A 20,332-nucleotide genomic window follows, 5' to 3' on the forward strand; every position below is an offset into this window, starting at 1 on the left:
TGTGGCTTGGTGCTTCAACGAGCTCCACATGAATGTTTGCTGTTTAAGTTGGCATAAAAATGGAGTTGCAGAGGTGGCAAATATCATGTAATTAACTCTGGTTAAAATTGTTTGCAATCAGAGCGAATAAGGGAACATTACATGCTGATACAAACTATTTCTTGTCTCCTTCAACTTTCTTCCCAATCCAACTAGCAACAATGGGGGTGAGAGCCACCGTAGGAGGAAATCTTATTGGAGATGCAGCCTTGTGAGCTGCGTATGCTAATGCAAAAGTTCCAACTTTCTCCCCGGTCTCATTCGTGGAGATTCCTACCTGCAAGTAACCATAAGGATTTTCCAAATTGAAGTTGGTCGCGTACAATTTGCAGGTAATGTGAATTAATGCAGCTATATCCGTACTAACCTTCTGTAACAGAGTTTGGACATCGACACCGGCACTGATCAGGGCATAGCAGAGGCCGAAGGAGATCAAGGACAGAGTAATGGAGGTTGCCAGATATGCTCCTCCATATTTGGCCAAGAGCTCTTTTGCTTGATCCCCCTTTGATTTCTTTCCACTGTCCTCTTCCTTTCCTTTCTCTTTAGAGCTGAAAATCTGCACACACAAAAAAAAAAAAAAAACGATTAAAACTGTCACGAACCGAACCAATCCCTCGTCAGTAATTTACTTGGTTCCATGAACCCGTAAGACAACTTCACTAGCACTCTTGGTCACAACTTAATGCATCATCATCTGTGAGCTCAATGTTGAACATATCTCAAAGAGGATTCAGCGAACACGGAAAGTAGCGGCAAAGTGGCTTTTCCTAGTGAAAATAGGATAGAGGATCCTCCTGTTCATTCCATCACGGAACAGAATTTCCAATTCCGTTCCTCAATCGATAAGCTGGCATATTAGTCTGACTACTGAACCTATAGATATAACATATTGCCAATTGAGTTTTCGTTGGCTGTGTACGGACCAAAATATACATTGATTTTATTTATGGCTGTATATGGACGAAGATATAAATTAATCTAAAACAATTCATTGGCATCATCATCTACATCTAGTAAGGACAGACAGAGGATTAAGCAGACTCCTCATTGAGATTGAATCTTCATCACCAAAACCAAAACGAAACAGAATAAAGAAATAGGGCAGAGATGGGTTACCTTCCAAAGACCAGCTTCTAGGCCATACTTTTTGGTTATTTCTTCTGCAGAAGACGGAGACGGAGATGGGGCCTTAATTTCCTCTGCTTTCTCTTTAATTGCTCTGACTGTGAAGCTTTTCAACTTGGGCTTTGAGGAAGGAGGAGGAGCTGAAGCACAGCCGCAGAAATTGTTGCATCGGCCACTACTCAGAAAAGTTGCACCGAATACAGTCTTGTTGTTCAAATGGTGGCAAGGGGCTAGCAGACCTGTGGCCATTCTTAATATTTTCCTGGATACTTTCCGTCTATCCAAACATGCTTCCAATTTCAGACGAGAGAGTCTTGTCTCAACTCTGTATAAGTTGTTATTATATCGCAGCACCAGTGGGATGAAGAAAACAGTGAACTTTCTAGTTTACCCTTTTTTGGCCTCAATTTTTGCAAATAGGAATAGTGTTCGTTGTAGGAAAGAAGAAAATAATAAAAGGAGAAAAATTAACATAATACAAAGCAATTGAGCTTAAAAAAAGAAAGGGTTGCGTCTGTCACATGCTTGATCGACTTATCTTCCCTTTTCAAGTTGTATGGTGAAGAGAATGGACAAGTAGCACTCTTTAGGCTTCTTTTCCACACACCCCCAAAAGACGCCTTCTATCTATGGCCACCAAATCATCGCCCTCCCTGTTTCTGGATGCAATAATAATAATAATAATAATGATAAAACAAACAAAGTTGATATTTTTACAGAAAATCTTATTCAAAAAATAAAAGCATTAGTCGTAAGATATTATTCTGAATCTGAAGTGAATAATTTTATTTTGACAAAACCGAGAAAATATGAGTTTGGGCTTAGCAGATGGGAGATAAAAAGAAGGAAAAATCCTTTAGGCCCAATCTCATCTCTTTAGGCCCAATTGAGCTGAGCTGAGCTGCTGAGAATAGAAATGCAATACTAGTTTTATAATAATAATAATAATAATAATAATAATAATAATAATAAAATACGGTTAGCATCTAATATGAGTAGAGAATCATATCATAATTTTCCCATTATTATTATTATGCATGGTGTCTAAATCTAAATTCTAAGATAATCCAAAGGATATGAATGTAAATATATATTTTTTAAGGAATGACTTTATCCAAATGGGCGTAAGAGAATAGTGCCAATTAATTCGGCGGCCGGTGATCATATTCATATGTATATATTTTATCTCCACACCACACCACACCACAGATCGAAGATCTGATCTGCAATTCTTCGTCTTCCACTGGATTCCAGTGATGAGAGGTTTAGGGATGCAATTAGGGTTTGAAAGTAGCGAAGCATCATCGTCATTTCTAGCACCAGACCTGGATTCTCCGTCGACGTCTTACACATCCTTGAAGGACATCATCATAAACGAAGGCCGATCACAGACATTAAATTGCTGCTCTGCCATCGAAATCTCCATCCAGAATCACCTCGTCAAGCAAGCTGCGTCCTTCTACTTGCAGCCCATGCCGTCCAGTTCCAGCCCCAGCTCCATCGCATCCAACAATCATTTTCTTCAACTGTGGGAAACCATTTGCACAAGGCTCAAGTATCCCATCTCTTCTTGTCTGGGCTTCACCAACAACTAGCAACAATATATATATATATATATCGTGAATGTGGCAAATGCATGCGGCCAAATTGTTTCGTGTAAGTACGAATATTAACTTTGATGTAAGGATGATGACTTAATTAGCGATGATGCGATTTGTCCCAATTTTTCTAACAAACTCGTTTTTTCTTCCTTTTTATTATTATTATTATTATTATTAAATAAAAGAACCACCGATTGAACCGATCCTTCTTTTCTCCTTCCCCTTCGCCTTTGACTGTTGTTTTTACTCGAATCTCCAATCCATCCAAACTAAAGATTCAAGCCTCTTTTTGACAGTTGTCATCTTGACTAATCCCAATAGAAAAAAAAGTTAAACATAAGAAGAACCAACCGAACCAATCTTTCTTCCCTTCTTCTCCTTCGTCTTTACTTGTTGTTTTTGCTCTTGTCTCTCATCTCATGTCAACTCGAATGGAATAACCAAGTCTCCCATCAATAGATTAGTGACTCGCAAATAGCTATTCCCCTTCTTCGACCAGTGATCCTCAACTAACTCACCCTTCCCATTCTTACCATAATTAGATGGTTAATTTGTGTAAATTATAAAAATTAAATATTTGATAGGTTAAAATTAAAGTTTAGAAAGGTAACAAACTTTTCAAGGTAAAATTGAAGGGAAAAATATGAAATCAGCCTAGATTGCAAGGGTGGTGGGCTGAAACGTTAGTAAGTATGAAGTTGAAGTTTTATATTATTCTAAGTCTCACGAGTTTTAGCATTTCCATTGGTTCCATACACGATATCCAGCTCATGAGAGTTTATCGACTTTTAAGAGAGAAAAGACAGACTAATATAACTGCTACCAATTCCCTTTATATATAGCTAATACATTCTGTCGTCTGCATTGATTTTCTAAAGTATCAACTGTTCTATACCTAACCTAAGTTGAAAAATAATGTTTTTTAAATTAGACAACATACATATATATACGTATATAGAAATGTTATTTGTACCCTTAAATTTAATACTTTTACTAATTAATATAAATAAATATGAAATTTAAATATTCAAATAGTAAGAAGCTGTTCAGTATGGTTTAATTTTCCAAGTAGAACAGTTCAATTGATTCGATTTGATTATCAAACTCTTTTGTTATTAGTCAAATTAAACCATTTGCTGCCCCTGCCGTTAAGTTTGAATTTGTTTGATCACTACTGATAATTTGAAATTTTTATTTTGTCCAAAAAGAAAGAATCAATTAAACGAAGTTTTAGTTTTGCACAAAAGGGCTTCTTCCTTCTTCCAAGCCATACAAAACACCGGCATGTTTCTCCGGCCCATCCCCTGCAAAGTAGACGTCCCTCATCTTCTGGAAGGCATGCCACGTCAGCAGGCTATCCGAACCGGCCTGATGGCACTTCCCCACCGCCCGGTCCAATTCCAGGGTCCTCGCCACCCGCTCCAACCCTCCGTACAGCCTCTCACAGAACCGCATCAAATGCTTCACGTCGTAAACGTTGCTCCCGAAAATGACGCGCAAAATTCCCAAAAAGTCCTCGAGACCACTTGGCAACTCGCGGCGCGTGAGGATCTTCACCAGGTACCCGAAGTCGTACGCGCTGTGAAACGTGACCCAACTCACTGAGTCGTTGCAAACCAGGCCCGACGACATCATCAACTCAGCGAAGCGGGCCGAGTCCACCCCCTCTGACCGGTTCCGCTCGAAGTCTATGCCCTGGCGGCGGAGAAGCTCCACGGAGTCCGGGGCGTGGGGGTCGCGGCGCTCGTCGAAGTCGCAGAAATTGAACTCCCAGATGAAGCTGCTCTCGCCGTCCCCGAGATCCGGGAGGTTTCCGGCAGCGTCGGTGAGCGTTAAACCCACCTGGATCAGGTTCAGAGCGTCGACGTTTGACTTCAAGAGCCTGTAGTGGTCGGACGGCTGTAGCCTAGGTCGGCCGTGGCGGTAGTCGACTGAAGCCGTGAAAACGACGCCGGGGAACTCAGTGTCCATGGAAACGTAAGGGTAGCGATCGACGAGATCTCCAATGAGGGCAAACTCGGAGTCAAGATTGGCCGACCAGACTTGTCGGATGTGGACAGATTTGGATCTAGGTTTGGGAACCAATACGTCGCCTGACATGATCGATCACTCCGGAAGCTCCTTATCTGTGCTAGTGCTTCGTGATCTAAATTCTCCAGAGAGAGAGAGAGAGAGAGTTGATGATGGGGGTGGTTGTTTGTATTCTTATGTTGGTGACGGACGGGAGAGTGGGGGCCGGGGTGGGTTTTATAGAGAGAGAAGAAGAAGAAGAAGAAGAAGAAGAAGAATGAGAAGGTGGGAGGAAGAAGATGGATCGAATAAAGAAAGAAAGAAAACGGATAAGTAGTAGGAAAGAAGGGGGAAGGAAGGAAGGCTTCTTTCTCTTCGCTTCTCTTCTGAAAGAGAAACTGTTTCAGGGATGGGGAGGGTGGGGCCCGGCCGCTCGTCCAGGTTCAACGCGTTGTTCTGATTTGACTGCCCCCAAGCATTTATTTATTTATTAAGAAGTAATTAGAGCCCCCCCTTAAAAACTGTTTTAAAATCATATCATATCATTGGAAATTAATATAATTATTATTATATAGTAAGGTTGAATTATTCAATTTTCAATATAAATGAGAAAAGGAAAGCGGATGGCTGGCGGCATGATAAGAGGAATCGGTCTTCGGTCAACAAGTTCAAGCTCCTCATGCATGCTCATCCTCCCAACTAACTCTCTCTCTCCCCCCATCACTTTCAATCATCCCCCACCCCACGCCTCTCTCTCTCTCTCTCTCTCTCTCTCTCTCTCTTCTCCTAATTATTATAATCCTTTTGGCGTTTCTTTATTCTTCTATACTAAAAGATGGAACATTGTTTTTGAGCGAGCTGTCTAATGAAATCTCGACATTTCTCTCTGCCAGTTGGTACTAGAAATCGATGGGTTTGACTAACAAGGGATGGCTCATCTCGTGGCCGTGTGAATATCAAATGATTAACTCGTTTCACCGATTATGTTAGCATATAATGCCATTAGGAACTACTACTTTATCGGAGATTCATTGAGCCAGTCAGCTAAACGATATTCAAATTTTCCCGAATTATCATTTAACAATAGTTCACATTAAGTCTTATGAAAAAAAAAATAATAATAACTAAGACTAGCAGAGTTCTACTTTTGAGTTCCCAGATAGATGATTCTGACTACCACCAACCCCAACCGCCTCCACTCTAATTACAACTTAAACTATTAACATAAACCATTTTGCCAAAATACAGAATGCCACCTGCGTGGCCCATTAACGAGATTTTCCATCCAATCCATAGAAGAAGATGGCAAGTTTCCGCAAACTCTCAACACATGGGAAAATCATAACAATGCCACTCCACTCTAAATAAAGGAAACAACAGGGATTAGGTTCAAATAAAGTTAACACGCTTCTATTTATAGTTGCGATGCAGAGGATTAATAAGAGTGACCTGTCCTCTGTTCATGAAGTTCCGACTAAATACAGAGCACACAAGACGAGAAACACACAGAGAGAGAGAGAGAGAGCGGAGGCGGCGAGCTGCTAGCTCAGCTCATTCACTTCCATTAGGACAAAGACAAGACACTTTAGAAACTTTTTATGCAGAGAAATTCAGTCTACAACATTCCCATATTCTGATAGACAAAGAGGTACCCCTAGAATTGAGACGGTTCATCCCAACTAGAAGTAGGTACCTTCTGGAGGCTGCACAAGCTTTCGGTTATGCGGGGCTGCCATTTCCTTCCGCAGCTGCGTCAGTATGTCTTCCATGGTGTACTCCCGCTGCCAGTTTGCCAGTATTCCGAATTTCTTGGCCTCAACCTGTTAAGAATGAGACCACCCTTTAGTCATGGAATAACAATTTCTAAAAATCTTATTTTCTAGCTAGGATTCTCCTATTCAATTAGTAAGACAGACCAACCAAACAAATAATTTCACTGCGGGAGGTGAGGGCAGCGATAGCAGAATAGATGTGCAATATTTACCACTCCACTCTCATGATTTACACATGACATGTTGATGCGTGAGTGGAAGCGAACGCTTGGAGGCTTGTCAGGATAATCTTTGTCGCAGAACAGCTTCAACTGATAAATGCGGCCTTCATGTACACTCTGGAATTAATAAATATGAGTTCATAAACAGATGTCTACATACATTTAGTGTTTAAAACGCAATTGGGGATGATACATAAAAAAATATTCACGAGGAAACAAATTGCTTCCCTTTGGCAACCAAACCATTCAGAAATAAACATTCCCATAGGGACCACGCCTAAACCAAGATCATTGACTTTAACCTTGGTAAATTTCCAGACACAGAGTTGGACCCAATGTCTATGGACATGTCAGCCAAGCTTACATGCTTATCCATAAAATAAGAACTTTAACAATAGTTATATAAGAAACTCAACTACTTAGATATACATGTTGGATGCATATACCAAGTGTTCCATATATCGAAACCAAAGTTTTGATGGTCTGACATGGGTATCACACAAATTGGGAAAGGTAATGAGACCTCAACTCTTCCAAGTTCCAAAATGGTCCCGTTTTAGGTAATGGTTTATTTGATGCAGAAGGAATAAGTTTCTTTCAAGGACTTGGCTTCTCAATAACACTACTTCTACCTTACCAACAACACTAGCAGTTAAACTTAGAAGATACACCTGAAACATAAGAGGCTGTGAGTTTAATCAGATATCAATCAGAAGGATACAAGGTGGATATTTAGGAACTTGGATATTTCTGTTACAACTAACTTCTTGGTCAAACTGTGGACAGTAGAAATGAATAATCATTTAGCCTAGATTTTGGTAATATAAGAAGAATGAGAGCTGAATATGACATAAATCTATTGTCACGTGATCTACCTAGTAAATTTGGACATGCAAGCCATCTAATAGCAATTTCAGGTTACTGGATAAGCAGGTATTGCAACCTGGAAGTCACCACAAGGGGCCAAACCCTGCACAGAACTTTGAGAGAATGTGTTATATCCACAGCCTTAGTATTATCCCCTTCAATCTGTTGAAGTATTCTTCTGTTTTCCAATATTAAGCCTCTCCATGCAATAGGAAAAGAGAAGCTAAATACCCTAATATCACAAATGAGGGTAAGAGTTACAAAAATCTGATCTGACCCCATTAAATGAGTTGCACATGCCAATCTTAAGAGCAAAATTTATGCCACCTGTGATATGAGACGAGCTCAATCAGAAAATGCCTTAAAGCTCACAACTCCATCTTATTCCATTATTCTAGTGGGTCACAAGAGCACTTAAAGTGGGTCAAGTAGTTATTTTTCTCTTTAGGTTAACAATTTAAGTCCAGCTCATATTTGTATTGGCAAAGTGACAAGTTGATATGAAGTCAAAGTGATATCCACGATCAAGAAAGTCTGGATTTATACTCCAAATATAGTATTTTCAAGGTAAAAAGGATTCAGATACTGACTTGTCACATTGGATTTTGACGATATATGGACCAATAAGAATCCTAAATGTATTCCAAGTACCACATTTCATTTCCAGAAATCTCCTCTTGACATGCTCAACTCCAGGCAGTATATGAATTGAGCTAACTGCAATTTAGCTATGACAGGTTGAATTTTAGTTTAATATTCAGGTTAGTTGGAAGCTAACTTCCTAGCTACTAACTGTCATGATCCGAGTAGCAAAAGGGGGGTGGTATAGTAATTAAATGTAATGGGAAGGGAGAATTAGCAAATTAGTAGAATATGTTATAAGGGGGTGGTACAAAGTTTGTTGCTGCTGTGGGCAGGTTGTACATTCCCTGTTGTAAGCGGTTACCTGCACACGGGGAAGGGAATCCAGCTATATATACAGCTGATTCCTTCCACCTTATTTCTCATGCAATCATTCTAACAGATTCTGAATATTCTCTCTCAATTCTCTCTCTCTCCCTCTCTCTCTTCCCATCTCTCTTTCTCTCCCTAATTTCTTTCTCAATCTTCCCTTCTTCCTCCTTTGATCAATCTGTTGATCGAAGAAGTGCTGGTCAGTTCCTTGGGAGCTGACACTAACTCAAGCACAAACAACCTAAGCTTACCCATTCAGGAATGAACCCTGCCTAAACATCATTACAAAAATGTCTTATATTCCTATAATGACAGGCACAAGTAAAGCAAGTGAAAGAACACTTTACCAATTATCCAAACGAGATTCCCATGTTAACCTGGACAGAGTCTGCGTATCATAGATAGTTTAGAAAAAGAGTTCAACCTTCAACATTTTTATTTTTCACCTTGGGGCATTGCATGCTTGGTTGAAACCAAACAGAAACAGTGCTAAATACTCTTAAGGATATGGCAAAAACATCCATGCATACATGGATCACAACACAAACATTTGCATGTTCAATAATTTCAGATCTTATTATCTGGCAATAATCTCCATACATTGTCTCAGTCCAATTAAACATTAGCATGTTCAATAATTTCAGATCTTATTATCTGGCAATGATCTCCATACAGTGTCTCAGTCCAATTAAACATTTGCATGTTCAATAATTTTAGATCTTATTATCTGGCAATAATCTCCATATAGTGTCTCAGTCCAATAAAACATTTGCATGTTCAATAATTTTAAATCTTATTATCTGGCAATAATCTCCATACAGTGCCTCAGTCCAATTAAACCAAGCAACAAAAACTGACCAATCTCAAGTGTGATGGCAATCAATATAATCCTACTCTTAACACTAGCAAGCTTGCTCCTGAGCTACTAACCTGTCTTAGCATTTTCCAGTATAATTTATTGGGATGTAAAAATGCACCCTGACAAACAAAATAGCCCGCAAAATCTCTTTCGAGCATGTGCAGTGTTATTAAAGGCACGCCTAGGTGCAAGGCACAGCTTTGGTGACTAGAATGCTCCCAGGCAGAAGCAGACCAGTCAAGCGCGCCTAGACCAACAAGGCCCTCTGGCGCAGCCATGGGCTTAGGCATGCCTGGCTTTTTTTTAACTGTTTTTAGGGTTTACATTTACTGTTTATTACTTTATTTAATTTTTTACTGTTTAGGATTTATATTTATTGCTGTAACTTTTTTAAAAATTAACTATATCCAATAGAATCCTAATGGGAAAAGGAAACTTTAAAGATTCCAATTCCAATTATTACTAAATACTAAACAAACAATAAATGAAAAGAAAGAAAAAACAACACAAGAGCTGACAGCCATTAAAAAAATGGAAAGAAAACTGAACCATTATTAATTTGGCGAGTGAGATGACGTGGAAGAAGAGTTTATTGGAGATGATGCTTCTAATAATGAAAATATGAAAATGTTTGATCTTGATGATGAGGATGATTTTTAAGTTATTTAAAATGCGTAGTTAGTTCTTAATTAGGATTTAAGACCTATAAATGGTCAGGGCAGGCTCAAGGGTATGGGCTATGGTGGGCCCTAAGCAAAAACTAATTTAGGGGCGGCAAGCCCTGGTTGGCAGCAAGAGGAAAGGAGATGGCATGGCAGTTCGGCGACCGAAGGCAAGCGGGAGGCCAGTGGTCGGCAGGGGGCAACGACGCAGCCGAGAGGTAGGCGAGGCAACCCTCTCTCTCTCTCTCTCTTCGGTCGCCATCTGCATCTGCACAAATGGTGAACCGACCAGCGACCACTGCCATCTCCTTACGCCTGCCGTCTCCTCCAATCTCCGTCACCGCCTCCTCCTTGGTGGTCGGCCAGCAACGACCACCTGATTCCTAAAGCTGGGCCTGAAATTTTTTTGGGGCCCCCCTAGCCGATCTTGTCTCCGTCGCCGCCGCCTCTTTTGGGGGGCCCTAGGCATAGACCTTAGTGGCCTATGCCTTAAGCCGTCCCTGTAAATGGTTTAAGATTTAATTTAAGTTGATTTAAAGACTTTTAAATTGCATCTTTTGGTATTTTTTTATTGTTCTTTTCATTATTTATATATATATATATATATTGTTGACATATATATATGCCAACAATAGATTTTAAAATTTCTGACAAAATTTTTAACTTTTGTGATGCTTATATGCAGGTTACTGAAATATGATGGGATGTATTTTGTTGAAATTTACAAGTATGTAAATTGTTTTAATATTTTTTTTAGTTAGTATATGTTGAATTTTTTAATTTTCTTGATAACATACTTGTGAATATGTTATTAGGAGTCAGGACCTATTTTATACTTTATTCTTCAACTAGGACATATCTATATATATATTTAGACAGCATTTGCCTAGTATCCACTAGGCACATGCCTTGCCTTGCACCTTGTCCCTTAACCTCCAACTCCCTTTGCGCCTTAGTACATCTTGAGCCTTTAATAACACTGAGCATGTGAACCACTCATTCTAAAAGTGAAAATGATGTGGGCCCAAATACCACTCATCTACACCAGCAATCAAGTGACAATTAGCTCATGCATCTCAATTTGTCCCACTCAAAATGACCACAAGTGTACATCAATATAAATTCAACACTCTGTTATTTCCCTTTATCTAGAAATAAAAGGGAGTCTTAAATGCACAATGAATGATTTGATAGAGAACACTTTGAAGTCTTTACATGGAAATTCCGTGCATTACACACAAGCAACCAACAATAGGAACAAAACCGTTTCAATAAGAGTCTAACAGAATAACATGCAAGAAGATCTCATTATTGTCAGCAATATGAGAGAAATTAGGGAACAGTCAACAGAACAAAAGGGTTTCAATAACCTTCATATTCTAAAGCAGCAGCAAAAATTTTTAGACCGTCAGCATACAGCAAACAGAAGATTGATCTACTGGAATAAACAGGTGAATGATGTAGAATAAAGAGTGGAAAGATAATTACATTGTGGGGACCAATTATAGTACCAGTCCAGGAGCGCATATATATGTCATCAGCATCATCCATTCCATAGCTGACAGAACCATCTCCAATACCCTTCTCCCCACGTTCAAGCTCCTCTAACAATCTGAAGTTCCTAGGAACTGCAGAGAAACAGTAAACTTTTAAGCTCTCATCACAGAGAAAGTTGTTCCACTGTGCATAATATAACATACAAATCAGTGATGAACTTGCTTATCCAGTGGTTTCAGTAAATGTCTCAATTAACCAGAGAAGTTTTTGACATAAGTTAAATACCAAAATTGCAAACAAGTTGCAAGGTTCAATAAACATTCTTGAAAAATTCTAGCAAGAAAAAAAGAAACTGAAAATGAGAAAAGGAGAATATGGCTTATTTTCACAATATTCAGCACTACATTTCAGATAAGAACCTCCAAATGATATGGATATCCATGTCAAATATAAGTACCTATTGACTAGATCCAATAATTGTTACAAAATTCAGCCTCTTTTATTGATTCTTTGTAACTTTCTTGTTTCATATGTGCAAGGACAGATCACGGAACAAACTTCAAGATAAACTTCAAACTTTCCATTCACAGTTGAAAAGCTTTAATCCTTTGCCATGGTAATGTACTATACTATGAGAATGGTAAGGCATGTGCATTATGAGTGGCATAAATAAACCATCATGCCTATTAGAAAAAGAGCATTTTTTTTCTTTTCTTCATAACTTCTTGATATAAACTTTTTACTGGGATACTATAGCTTATGTAACTAGAATTATTCATTCATCATCTGAAATATGCATCCACAAACTCCCATTTTCATCAATTGTTTTCCTCTTTTCCTACAACCATACTTTCCCTCATGCCTATAAGGTAGCAAACTTTTCCTAAGTTGAATGTTTTGAAATGTACAGAATGCCTAGAATATCAAACATAATTGAAAGATCCTGAGAATCTTACATAAAATTGACTTTTCAATGTTTTCCTAAAGAAAAAGATAAGACACGAGTCACATGGCTTAAAAGAAAGCAGTCCCTCTGTATTTTAGCATAAATTTTCCTGGAATAGAATAAACAATGTCGGCAAGACCCAGTACCAAATTCAAGCATTGAAATCCAGAGCATTTAAAATCATAAATATGGATTCCAAAAACCCACCCACCCTGCATCAAATAATGTGACAGAAAAGTTAGCTGCTAATGCAAGGAAGATTCCAACTACAAAAGCCAACAAAAGATATGGTTCTTCCAAATGCCAAACAGTCTGCAACCCACTCAGAAAGTACAGAAGGTGGATTTGTCATCCTTACATTGGAGTCTTTGAGAGGAGAACCGGGAGCTGGTTCCCAAGAGCAATGTTTTGAACCTGTAACTTCAAGCATATGTTCCTAGTTACCCATTTCATTGGTTTCTCAGGTGGAAAAGTCTACTTCTATTAATCCCTTACTCAACTTTAGAAGCTCAAGCATGCACTAATCTAGTCTTACATGTTTCCTTTTTTCTTCATCTTATTACCTTGGGTAGCAGTACCAATCTTCATCCTTGCTATGATTTCCTAGTGCAAATACTTTCCCTAGAAAACAACAAGAGGAGCTCTGGTCTTAAAATGCCAAATTTCCAATTGCAATATGAAAAAATTGACCTTTTAAGTTGGCTTCCACAAATATAATCCCCGAAGAGGAAGGAGAATCACTGCTCAAACACAACAACAAGAAGAACAATCACAAGCCTTAAACCCACTAGGTGGGCTTGGCTGCTGTGAAAAATCAATTCTCAAACATGCAATTTATTCATCATAACTAAAAAAAATTCAAAAAGAACATTTTATGGCATAAATCTCAAGTAAAAGCCAGACACACGAACATCCAAGCAAATCAATGCGGGCATGCTCGTACACGCTACTATCAATATTCTTGGATTGGCTTGTTTAATTACCATGTTCCCGGTCTTTTCTAACCCTTTTTCAACCAAAGCTAATATACTTTACTTTCAGTCTATATTTTAAGCTTTTCCAGGGAAACTTAAGTAAAGGAGTAAACAAGCCGCAAGCAACTTTAATAAGCCAGCTTATAAGCTGTTCTGTTCCGGACGCAAAATAATTGGCATGCCCTAAGATCAACAATATTTGCACAAAACCCCAAGGAAACAGCAGAAACCACAGCAATCAGATTTACCTGCCACTAAATCAAGAATATACATCTGAAAACTAACATAGAAATGAATTGATAAGAAAGATTAGTGCACTCGGATCCAAATATTACAAGTAAGACTAAAGAAATGCGTATGAAGATGGAGTGGATCATACCAACGACGCTGGATCCTCCTGAACCGATCGTCATTGATGCTGATGGAGCTCTGAGAGTAGAGAAAATGAAAACCTAATCGAACTCAAAGCTAACAGCAGAAGAGAGAGCGATCTGGTCGGGAGAAAGAACAAGGAGAATGAACCGAGGCCACCCCAACCCCCAATAAAGAACAATATAAGGCACCAATTGTATTTTAATAATGGAATAAGATATTCTGAGAAGAATATTGCTATGTTTGGATGCCAGGAACCAAACAAACACAAAGGCACGTGAATCCCCTTTCCAAGAATAGGATAGCTCGCGGTTTATCCAATTCTCATTTAGCTCAATAATTTTCATGTAAAAGCATTTCTATCTTCGACTTGCAATTTTGTGTTATTTTTAAAAAATAAGATATATTTACTGTATTTTAATCAATTAAAAATTATTTATTTATTTTTTTATACTAAATATATTATAATATATAATATTTTATCACTTAATAAAATTATTTTTAACCCAAAAATATGATATATGAAATGCACCTTATGTAATATTTGAGATTTTTTAATTTAATTTTAAAAATAAATTATTTAATATTTCAGAGAAACAAAAATGGGCTTAATGTCAATTTCATTCAAGGGCATTTTGGGTAAAAGTAGAGTTTTTCAAAAGTTTTGGGACTTGAGAAAAATATTTTAAAAGTTTTTGGGATGCTGATGAAATTATTTAAAAATCTTTGAGGTATAAGTAATATTTTGAGTTATAAGGGGTCTCAGTGAAATTCTTAAAAATTTAAAGTTGTGATACAAGGGCATGAATGAAAGAAATCAAAAATAAAGAGATGGAAGCATAATTTTCAAAAATTTTGCAAGTTGCACAAACTTGCTGTGTCTTACTGTCACCACCAATGACAAATTCCAAGATTTGACCTAGGGATTAAAAGGAAATGAAAGAATGGCAAAGTTTGGAAGACTTGTCATGTTTTTTTCGACCAAATAAGAAGACCAAACGGAGGGCTCGAGGTAACGATAGTCCACACGGCGGGGGGCAGCTGACACTTACAAGTATTTTGACTCTCAGGTAAGTGAAAGTTTAAGGTAACAGAATTTCTATAAAGATGAAAGTAAACATATCTTAGCTGACGACCAATTAGCTTATAAACAGAGGAAAGCCTTTTACGTGTTGTCAGTCGTTGCAAGTGGGCTGGGAGTCGAGGATCTCGAGGCAGTTGAGGCTCGCCATGGGTGTGAGTAATTTGGGCATTGAATCAATGGGATAGATGATGTTGTTGAGCTGACGTTGATGAGATAGTCCCTAAGAATTAGACCCAGTACCGAGTTATAGGTTTACCTTTGGGTCGGGCTCAATAGAATTAGTAAGGTCCATAACTATTTGGACAATTGATTTGGATTATAAAATGATGAAAATGGTTGAGAGTTCCAAGGATATAATTCAATGGGTTCATGAAAATTTTAAGTGGGCTTGAGATAGTTTCGAGTAAAATGGATAAATGTTTTTTTTTATTAAGTCAATACGATTCGATTAAAATTAAAATAAAGATAAATTATGAGATTTTGAAGGGGTTTTGTGATGTCACTAAAAATTGCATCTCACTAGAAAAATCAATCCAATGAGGTACAAATAGATGACACTAGTAATTGTTTCGATCAAAAAAATGGGGCAAGAAAATAAAAAGTGGGGAATAAAAGAAAATGGGAAGAAAAAATGAATAATTTGAGGGTTTTTATAATCACTATCCCTAATAAATATAGTCAAAAAAAATAAATGATTGAACACATGTAATCAACATGTAAAGAGGTGTACGTGTGTATTCCACATGCCGAAGGAACACAAATATATAAAAGAAAAAGGAAAAAATAAATTAAAAGTAAGGAAAATAAAAAAAATCAACAAATATAAGAGATTACCAAAAAAAAGAAAGAGAAAAGTATTTATAAAATTATCAAGTACTTAGAAAAGCATTCAAGGCTACGTTTATATAATTGACATAAACCAAACAAGTGACGATATCCTTTAGGTCATCTTAATCGCAAACAAGTTAAAAGTTGACATTGACATAAAGATTTTTTAAATCTTTCTTTAAGGATAATACTACACCAACAAACGCTTGGACAACTTGATAGACAACTCTACATTCTCATAATATATTGACACCAATATATCACAAGAATTTGTTGACTCTCTCATTCTTTGACTCTCTTCCACCCTCTTATTCTCTATTTTTCTCTCACGTGACTTACTCGTTCTCTATGCAGTGCGAAGACCTCATTTTTTACCACCAAGATGAGAAGATTTGAGTCTAACTCTCTCCCACATTTTCTCTTTCTACAACGCAAGATCGGCCACCACCTTTGTTTGTTAAAGGTCAGCCTGACCATCTCCTTCAAGTCGACCACTTCTAGATCTGCCCTCCACCGGCGATTCATTGCTAAATCGACCACCTACACTATCACCTGTCGGTACTTCACTGATCTCTCACAACAGCAATAGGTCTTCATTATCTATGGTTCCTGATCTCTCCATTGGTATGTGGCTTTACATCGTCTAAATACGTATTCACTTTGTATTTGTTTTAGATATGTTCGTTGCTTGTTGAATGTGATTCTTTGTTGGTTTGTAGTTACTGGGTTAATCTCACAACACACAATCTTTTCTTGGTAAGTTTTTGAATTTGGGCCCCTGTTCATCTTTGTTTTCTTTTCTAAATAAAGGGTCTTGCAATTTTTAAAGAAAAACTAAAAGATGTTGGTGTAGGATTGCCTCTTTTTTTTATCATTGTTTATTCAGTCTTGTGTCTATGCTTATGTCTCGAGATTGCTAAAGGAAATGAAATGTTGACTTTTGCGATTTTTACAAGTTATTTGAATATTGAGTTTTTGACATTAAGTATAATATTGAGTATTAGGCAAGTGCTAATATATAATTAGTGCCCAAATAACATTTTTACAAAATTTATTCAATGGTAACTTTAATTTCCATAAAAATTCATTTACTTCAAGTATAACTATATACATATTTTGTGGGAAACACGTGTAGAGCACCTCAAGACACATTTTCAACAAAATATATAGTCACCGAATAAATTAAATTGCCCATAATATATATTAGCTATGATATGAAGGCGTTATACTCAAAGGGTTGCCTTGGTCTTGGTGTTGATGGTGATAAGAGATATATAATATAATGTTTTGTAATTAATAAAAAAAATGTATGTACGAACTTGCATGAAAATGAAGTAGGCATATAGTTATTGTTAGGAGGTGGGGTGGAGGCCCCCATAACTACTTTAGAGTTTGTGACTGAAAGAGAAATGTCATAAAGAGAGAATTGATAGCTATATTTCACATGATGATATAAGTGTACAACACTTGCCCTTATCTCCTTTCATTTTCTCTTCCCATTCCGAAAGGCTAAAAGGTTGATGTTAATTAAAGTTGTTATACTTTTCATGGGGTGGGTCTCAATTTTACAAGCAAAAGAAACAAACATCTACTACTATATATTGTTTGTTTTGATTTTTTAACTTTGTTATCCAATTATATGATTGTGGTTGGCGCTGATACCTTACTGATGGAGTACTCTTCTCCATGAAAGTCTTTCTTATCTTGAGCTCAATCAATACTCTATTATAATATTAGATGAAGCTCATGAAAAGAGTCTAAACACATAAGATTCATTTTTTGTTTCAATATTATGGCATGTTCTTTTAGTTTATGGGTTTTTGTTATTTCTCTTTCTAGTATTAGATTATAGAATCCAGGTTGTTGGTCCCCTTAGGATATGGCCACTCAAAATGGGGGTAAATTGAGTGATTAAAATTTTCTCAATTTTAATAAATATTATTGATTAATGATTTTATTGAAAAATATACATTTGATAAATATAATAAGTTATATTTGAGATTAATAATAAATATAAGTCACAAGATATAAAAAAATAAATAATATGAGGTACAACATAATTTATAGTGGTTCGGTGTTTCCACACACACCAAATCCACTCTCCCAATGTCTAACCACCCTTGGGGTTCTACTAAATCAAAATCACCAAGGTTTCCACACTACCTCACTTTGAAAACTAGATACACACCTAGATTACAATGGGTTTTAGGTAACCACTACACTAAGGTTTTCTCCCTACCTTACCTTGGACACAAATAAGCAATTAAAAACAAATTATACAAGACAATAATATTTAAATAAATAAATAAACAGTGACCTCAGTTTGAATAGAGAAGATCGGATTCGGTTTTGCGATCTCTTTTTCTCTTCTTGCCTTGTGGCTCTTCAGCAAATAAATAATGAATCTTTGAGAGCGTTGGAATGTTTGAAAATTAGTTTGAGAGCTTTTGGGAGCTTTGGATGTGCAATATGTACAATGAATACTCAAAAAATGAGTTTAGGGAGTATTTATAAGCATTTTAGCCACTAAGAAAGGTTTAATATGTAGTTTGAAATTCAAAAAATGTTTAAGCTTTCTCAAACAATAAAAAAACATGTCTCATATTTAATTTAAAATAAATTTACTTTTTGCATGAGAAATCAAAATTTGAAAATTCAAATATAAGCTTTTGAGACATAAATGATTACAACAAGAAAAAATAAATTTACTTTTTGCATGAGTAAGAGAAAACATATTTAAAATCAATTCTCTTTAATTCAAAATAAATTTATTTTTTGTATGAGAAAGAGAAAACATGTCTAAAAGTAATTCTCCTTTAATTCAAAACAAATATATTTTTTGCATAAGTAATAAAAGCAATCAATAAATAAAAATTCAAACATAAACTTTGGAGACATAAATTATCAAAAGAAGGAAATATGTTTAAAGACAATCTACTTTTAATTTAAAATAAATTTATTTTTTTATATGAGAAAGAAATACATTTATATCATAAAAATATTTTTGTTAATCATCAAAACTTAATTAATATGAGCAAGTTGGCTCAACACTTGTCATGTTTGAAACTTTTATAGTATTTTAGTTTGTCTATATTGGATTTAGTCTATGCATTTTTATGTACGATAAGATATACATTTGTACATACTTTTGCCTTTGAACGTGGAAATAATGTGTAGGGATATATTGCAGGGACTAATGAAGCGATCAATATGGTTCCTAACAAGTGGTATCATAAGATTATTTCTATGTTTTATTGACGCATTTATTTTCTATTTTTTTACATACTTTTTCTATGTAATGTTTAATCATATTTTTTACATACTTTACTTGCATATAAATAGGAGGATATTGACAATGTTAAAACATTTCAAGTGCAATTATTTCAGAAAATCATATTTTTCAAATTTTATTATTTTAATTAAGATGACTTCTAATTTAAAAATGGGTGAAGTTTCAATCAAATCTTCTACCTCTCATTAAGGAATAATGTGTGAGCATGGTGTATCTGTTTGATCATATATATCATGGACTAAATCTAATCTTGGAAGGAAATTCTTACGATATTGATTTTGGAAGGTAAGTTATTTTATAAATGAAAAAACTTTTAATTAATATGAAATTGATTGTTGGATGGTTTTAGTGGACATGATGATGATTGCAGATGGTTTCAATAGATCGATGATGAACGTACAAGTTGTGAGAAAGCATTATGTGGAGGTTTGCTAGATAAGTTGAAACATAACATGGAAGAAAGAATTGAAAATTAGAGAGTTCTTCAAGAACAAGCTAGAGTTTTTGAAGAGAATGCCTTAAGGAGAAAAAAAAAGAAGATACTGAAGCTTAAGAAAAACCATAGATGTATAATGAAAGAAAACTTTCAATTGAAAATGAAGCTCCAAGAGTATAGGATGAAAAATGTTAAGTTTGTTAGAGGTCTAATAGTGTTAGGATTCAGTTGTTTTCTGTTGACTGTATGGCTAATGAAAAATGATAATAGTAAATTTAGATATTTAGCTTTAGTGTAATAAGTGTATAAATAGGTATCAAACATGAAAATACGTTTATTGTTTGTTAATTATGTATATAATCAATTTGATCGCTCATTTTTCTATTCATTATTAAGTATGCAAGTTCCTTTTACAAAATCCGTAGTAGTCATCCTGAATTATATTTTAGCAATTATGCATATTTTCAAGTGGAATCTCCTTAACTACCTTGCAAGAAGATGATACCTTAAAGTATGTGTTGGAAGAAATATAAGACTCAAAATATAAAATATTGTACTGCTTTGGATGCAAAGTTTGAGGACCTAAAGATATTCAAAAGCTCAATTTGATGATTGAGCCTTGATTAACCAAAACCAAAAAGAAAAGATAAACTTCAAATTAATTAGCTAATGTACTTCTAAAATTGGTATCCATGGAAAAAAAATGAAAACAAAATAAATAGTTCAATGTAAATACCAAAGTGCATATAAATTATATCAATTTTTCATTTTTTTTTAAAAATGCACATTA

The 20,332-nt window shown here is 36.0% G+C and overlaps 3 protein-coding genes across 3 annotated transcripts; all 3 read right to left on the reverse strand.

Annotated features, from left to right (window-relative positions):
* Positions 1–72: 72 nt before the first annotated feature.
* LOC127797510 (uncharacterized) lies at positions 73–1,626 on the reverse strand. The gene is made up of 3 exons (XM_052330481.1): positions 1,159–1,626; positions 407–598; positions 73–316 (listed from the first exon to the last, which is right to left on the reverse strand). Exons 1-3 carry the CDS (start codon positions 1,414–1,416, stop codon positions 155–157), a joined length of 612 nt encoding a protein of 203 aa, XP_052186441.1. The 5' UTR covers positions 1,417–1,626; the 3' UTR covers positions 73–154.
* A 2,290-nt stretch (positions 1,627–3,916) lies between these two features.
* LOC127797509 (probable CCR4-associated factor 1 homolog 11) lies at positions 3,917–5,067 on the reverse strand. The gene has a single exon (XM_052330480.1). The coding sequence runs from the start codon at positions 4,866–4,868 to the stop codon at positions 3,999–4,001; it is 870 nt and encodes a 289-aa protein (XP_052186440.1). The 5' UTR covers positions 4,869–5,067; the 3' UTR covers positions 3,917–3,998.
* A 1,094-nt stretch (positions 5,068–6,161) lies between these two features.
* On the reverse strand, positions 6,162–14,077 carry LOC127797647 (ubiquitin-conjugating enzyme E2 variant 1D). Its single transcript, XM_052330730.1, has 4 exons — positions 13,910–14,077; positions 11,602–11,741; positions 6,763–6,888; positions 6,162–6,598 (listed from the first exon to the last, which is right to left on the reverse strand). The coding sequence occupies exons 1-4, from the start codon at positions 13,941–13,943 to the stop codon at positions 6,458–6,460; spliced, it is 441 nt and encodes a 146-aa protein (XP_052186690.1). The 5' UTR covers positions 13,944–14,077; the 3' UTR covers positions 6,162–6,457.
* Between the last annotated feature and the right edge of the window lie 6,255 nt (positions 14,078–20,332).

Source organism: Diospyros lotus, chromosome 3 (assembly GCF_014633365.1).
Source record: "Diospyros lotus cultivar Yz01 chromosome 3, ASM1463336v1, whole genome shotgun sequence".
Lineage (NCBI taxonomy): Eukaryota > Viridiplantae > Streptophyta > Magnoliopsida > Ericales > Ebenaceae > Diospyros > Diospyros lotus.

Coding starts and splice junctions, on each gene's coding strand:
- LOC127797510 (XM_052330481.1), bottom strand. CDS start 1,416: ATGGCCACAGGTCTGCTAGCCCCTTGCCACCATTTGAACAACAAGACT. Junction 599..1,158: donor TAGAAGCTGGTCTTTGGAAG/GTAACCCATCTC, acceptor TTGTGTGTGCAG/ATTTTCAGCTCTAAAGAGAA. Junction 317..406: donor TCCAAACTCTGTTACAGAAG/GTTAGTACGGAT, acceptor GGTTACTTGCAG/GTAGGAATCTCCACGAATGA.
- LOC127797509 (XM_052330480.1), bottom strand. CDS start 4,868: ATGTCAGGCGACGTATTGGTTCCCAAACCTAGATCCAAATCTGTCCAC.
- LOC127797647 (XM_052330730.1), bottom strand. CDS start 13,943: ATGACGATCGGTTCAGGAGGATCCAGCGTCGTTG. Junction 11,742..13,909: donor AGGAGGATCCAGCGTCGTTG/GTATGATCCACT, acceptor GTTTCTCTGCAG/TTCCTAGGAACTTCAGATTG. Junction 6,889..11,601: donor CTATAATTGGTCCCCACAAT/GTAATTATCTTT, acceptor TATTAATTCCAG/AGTGTACATGAAGGCCGCAT.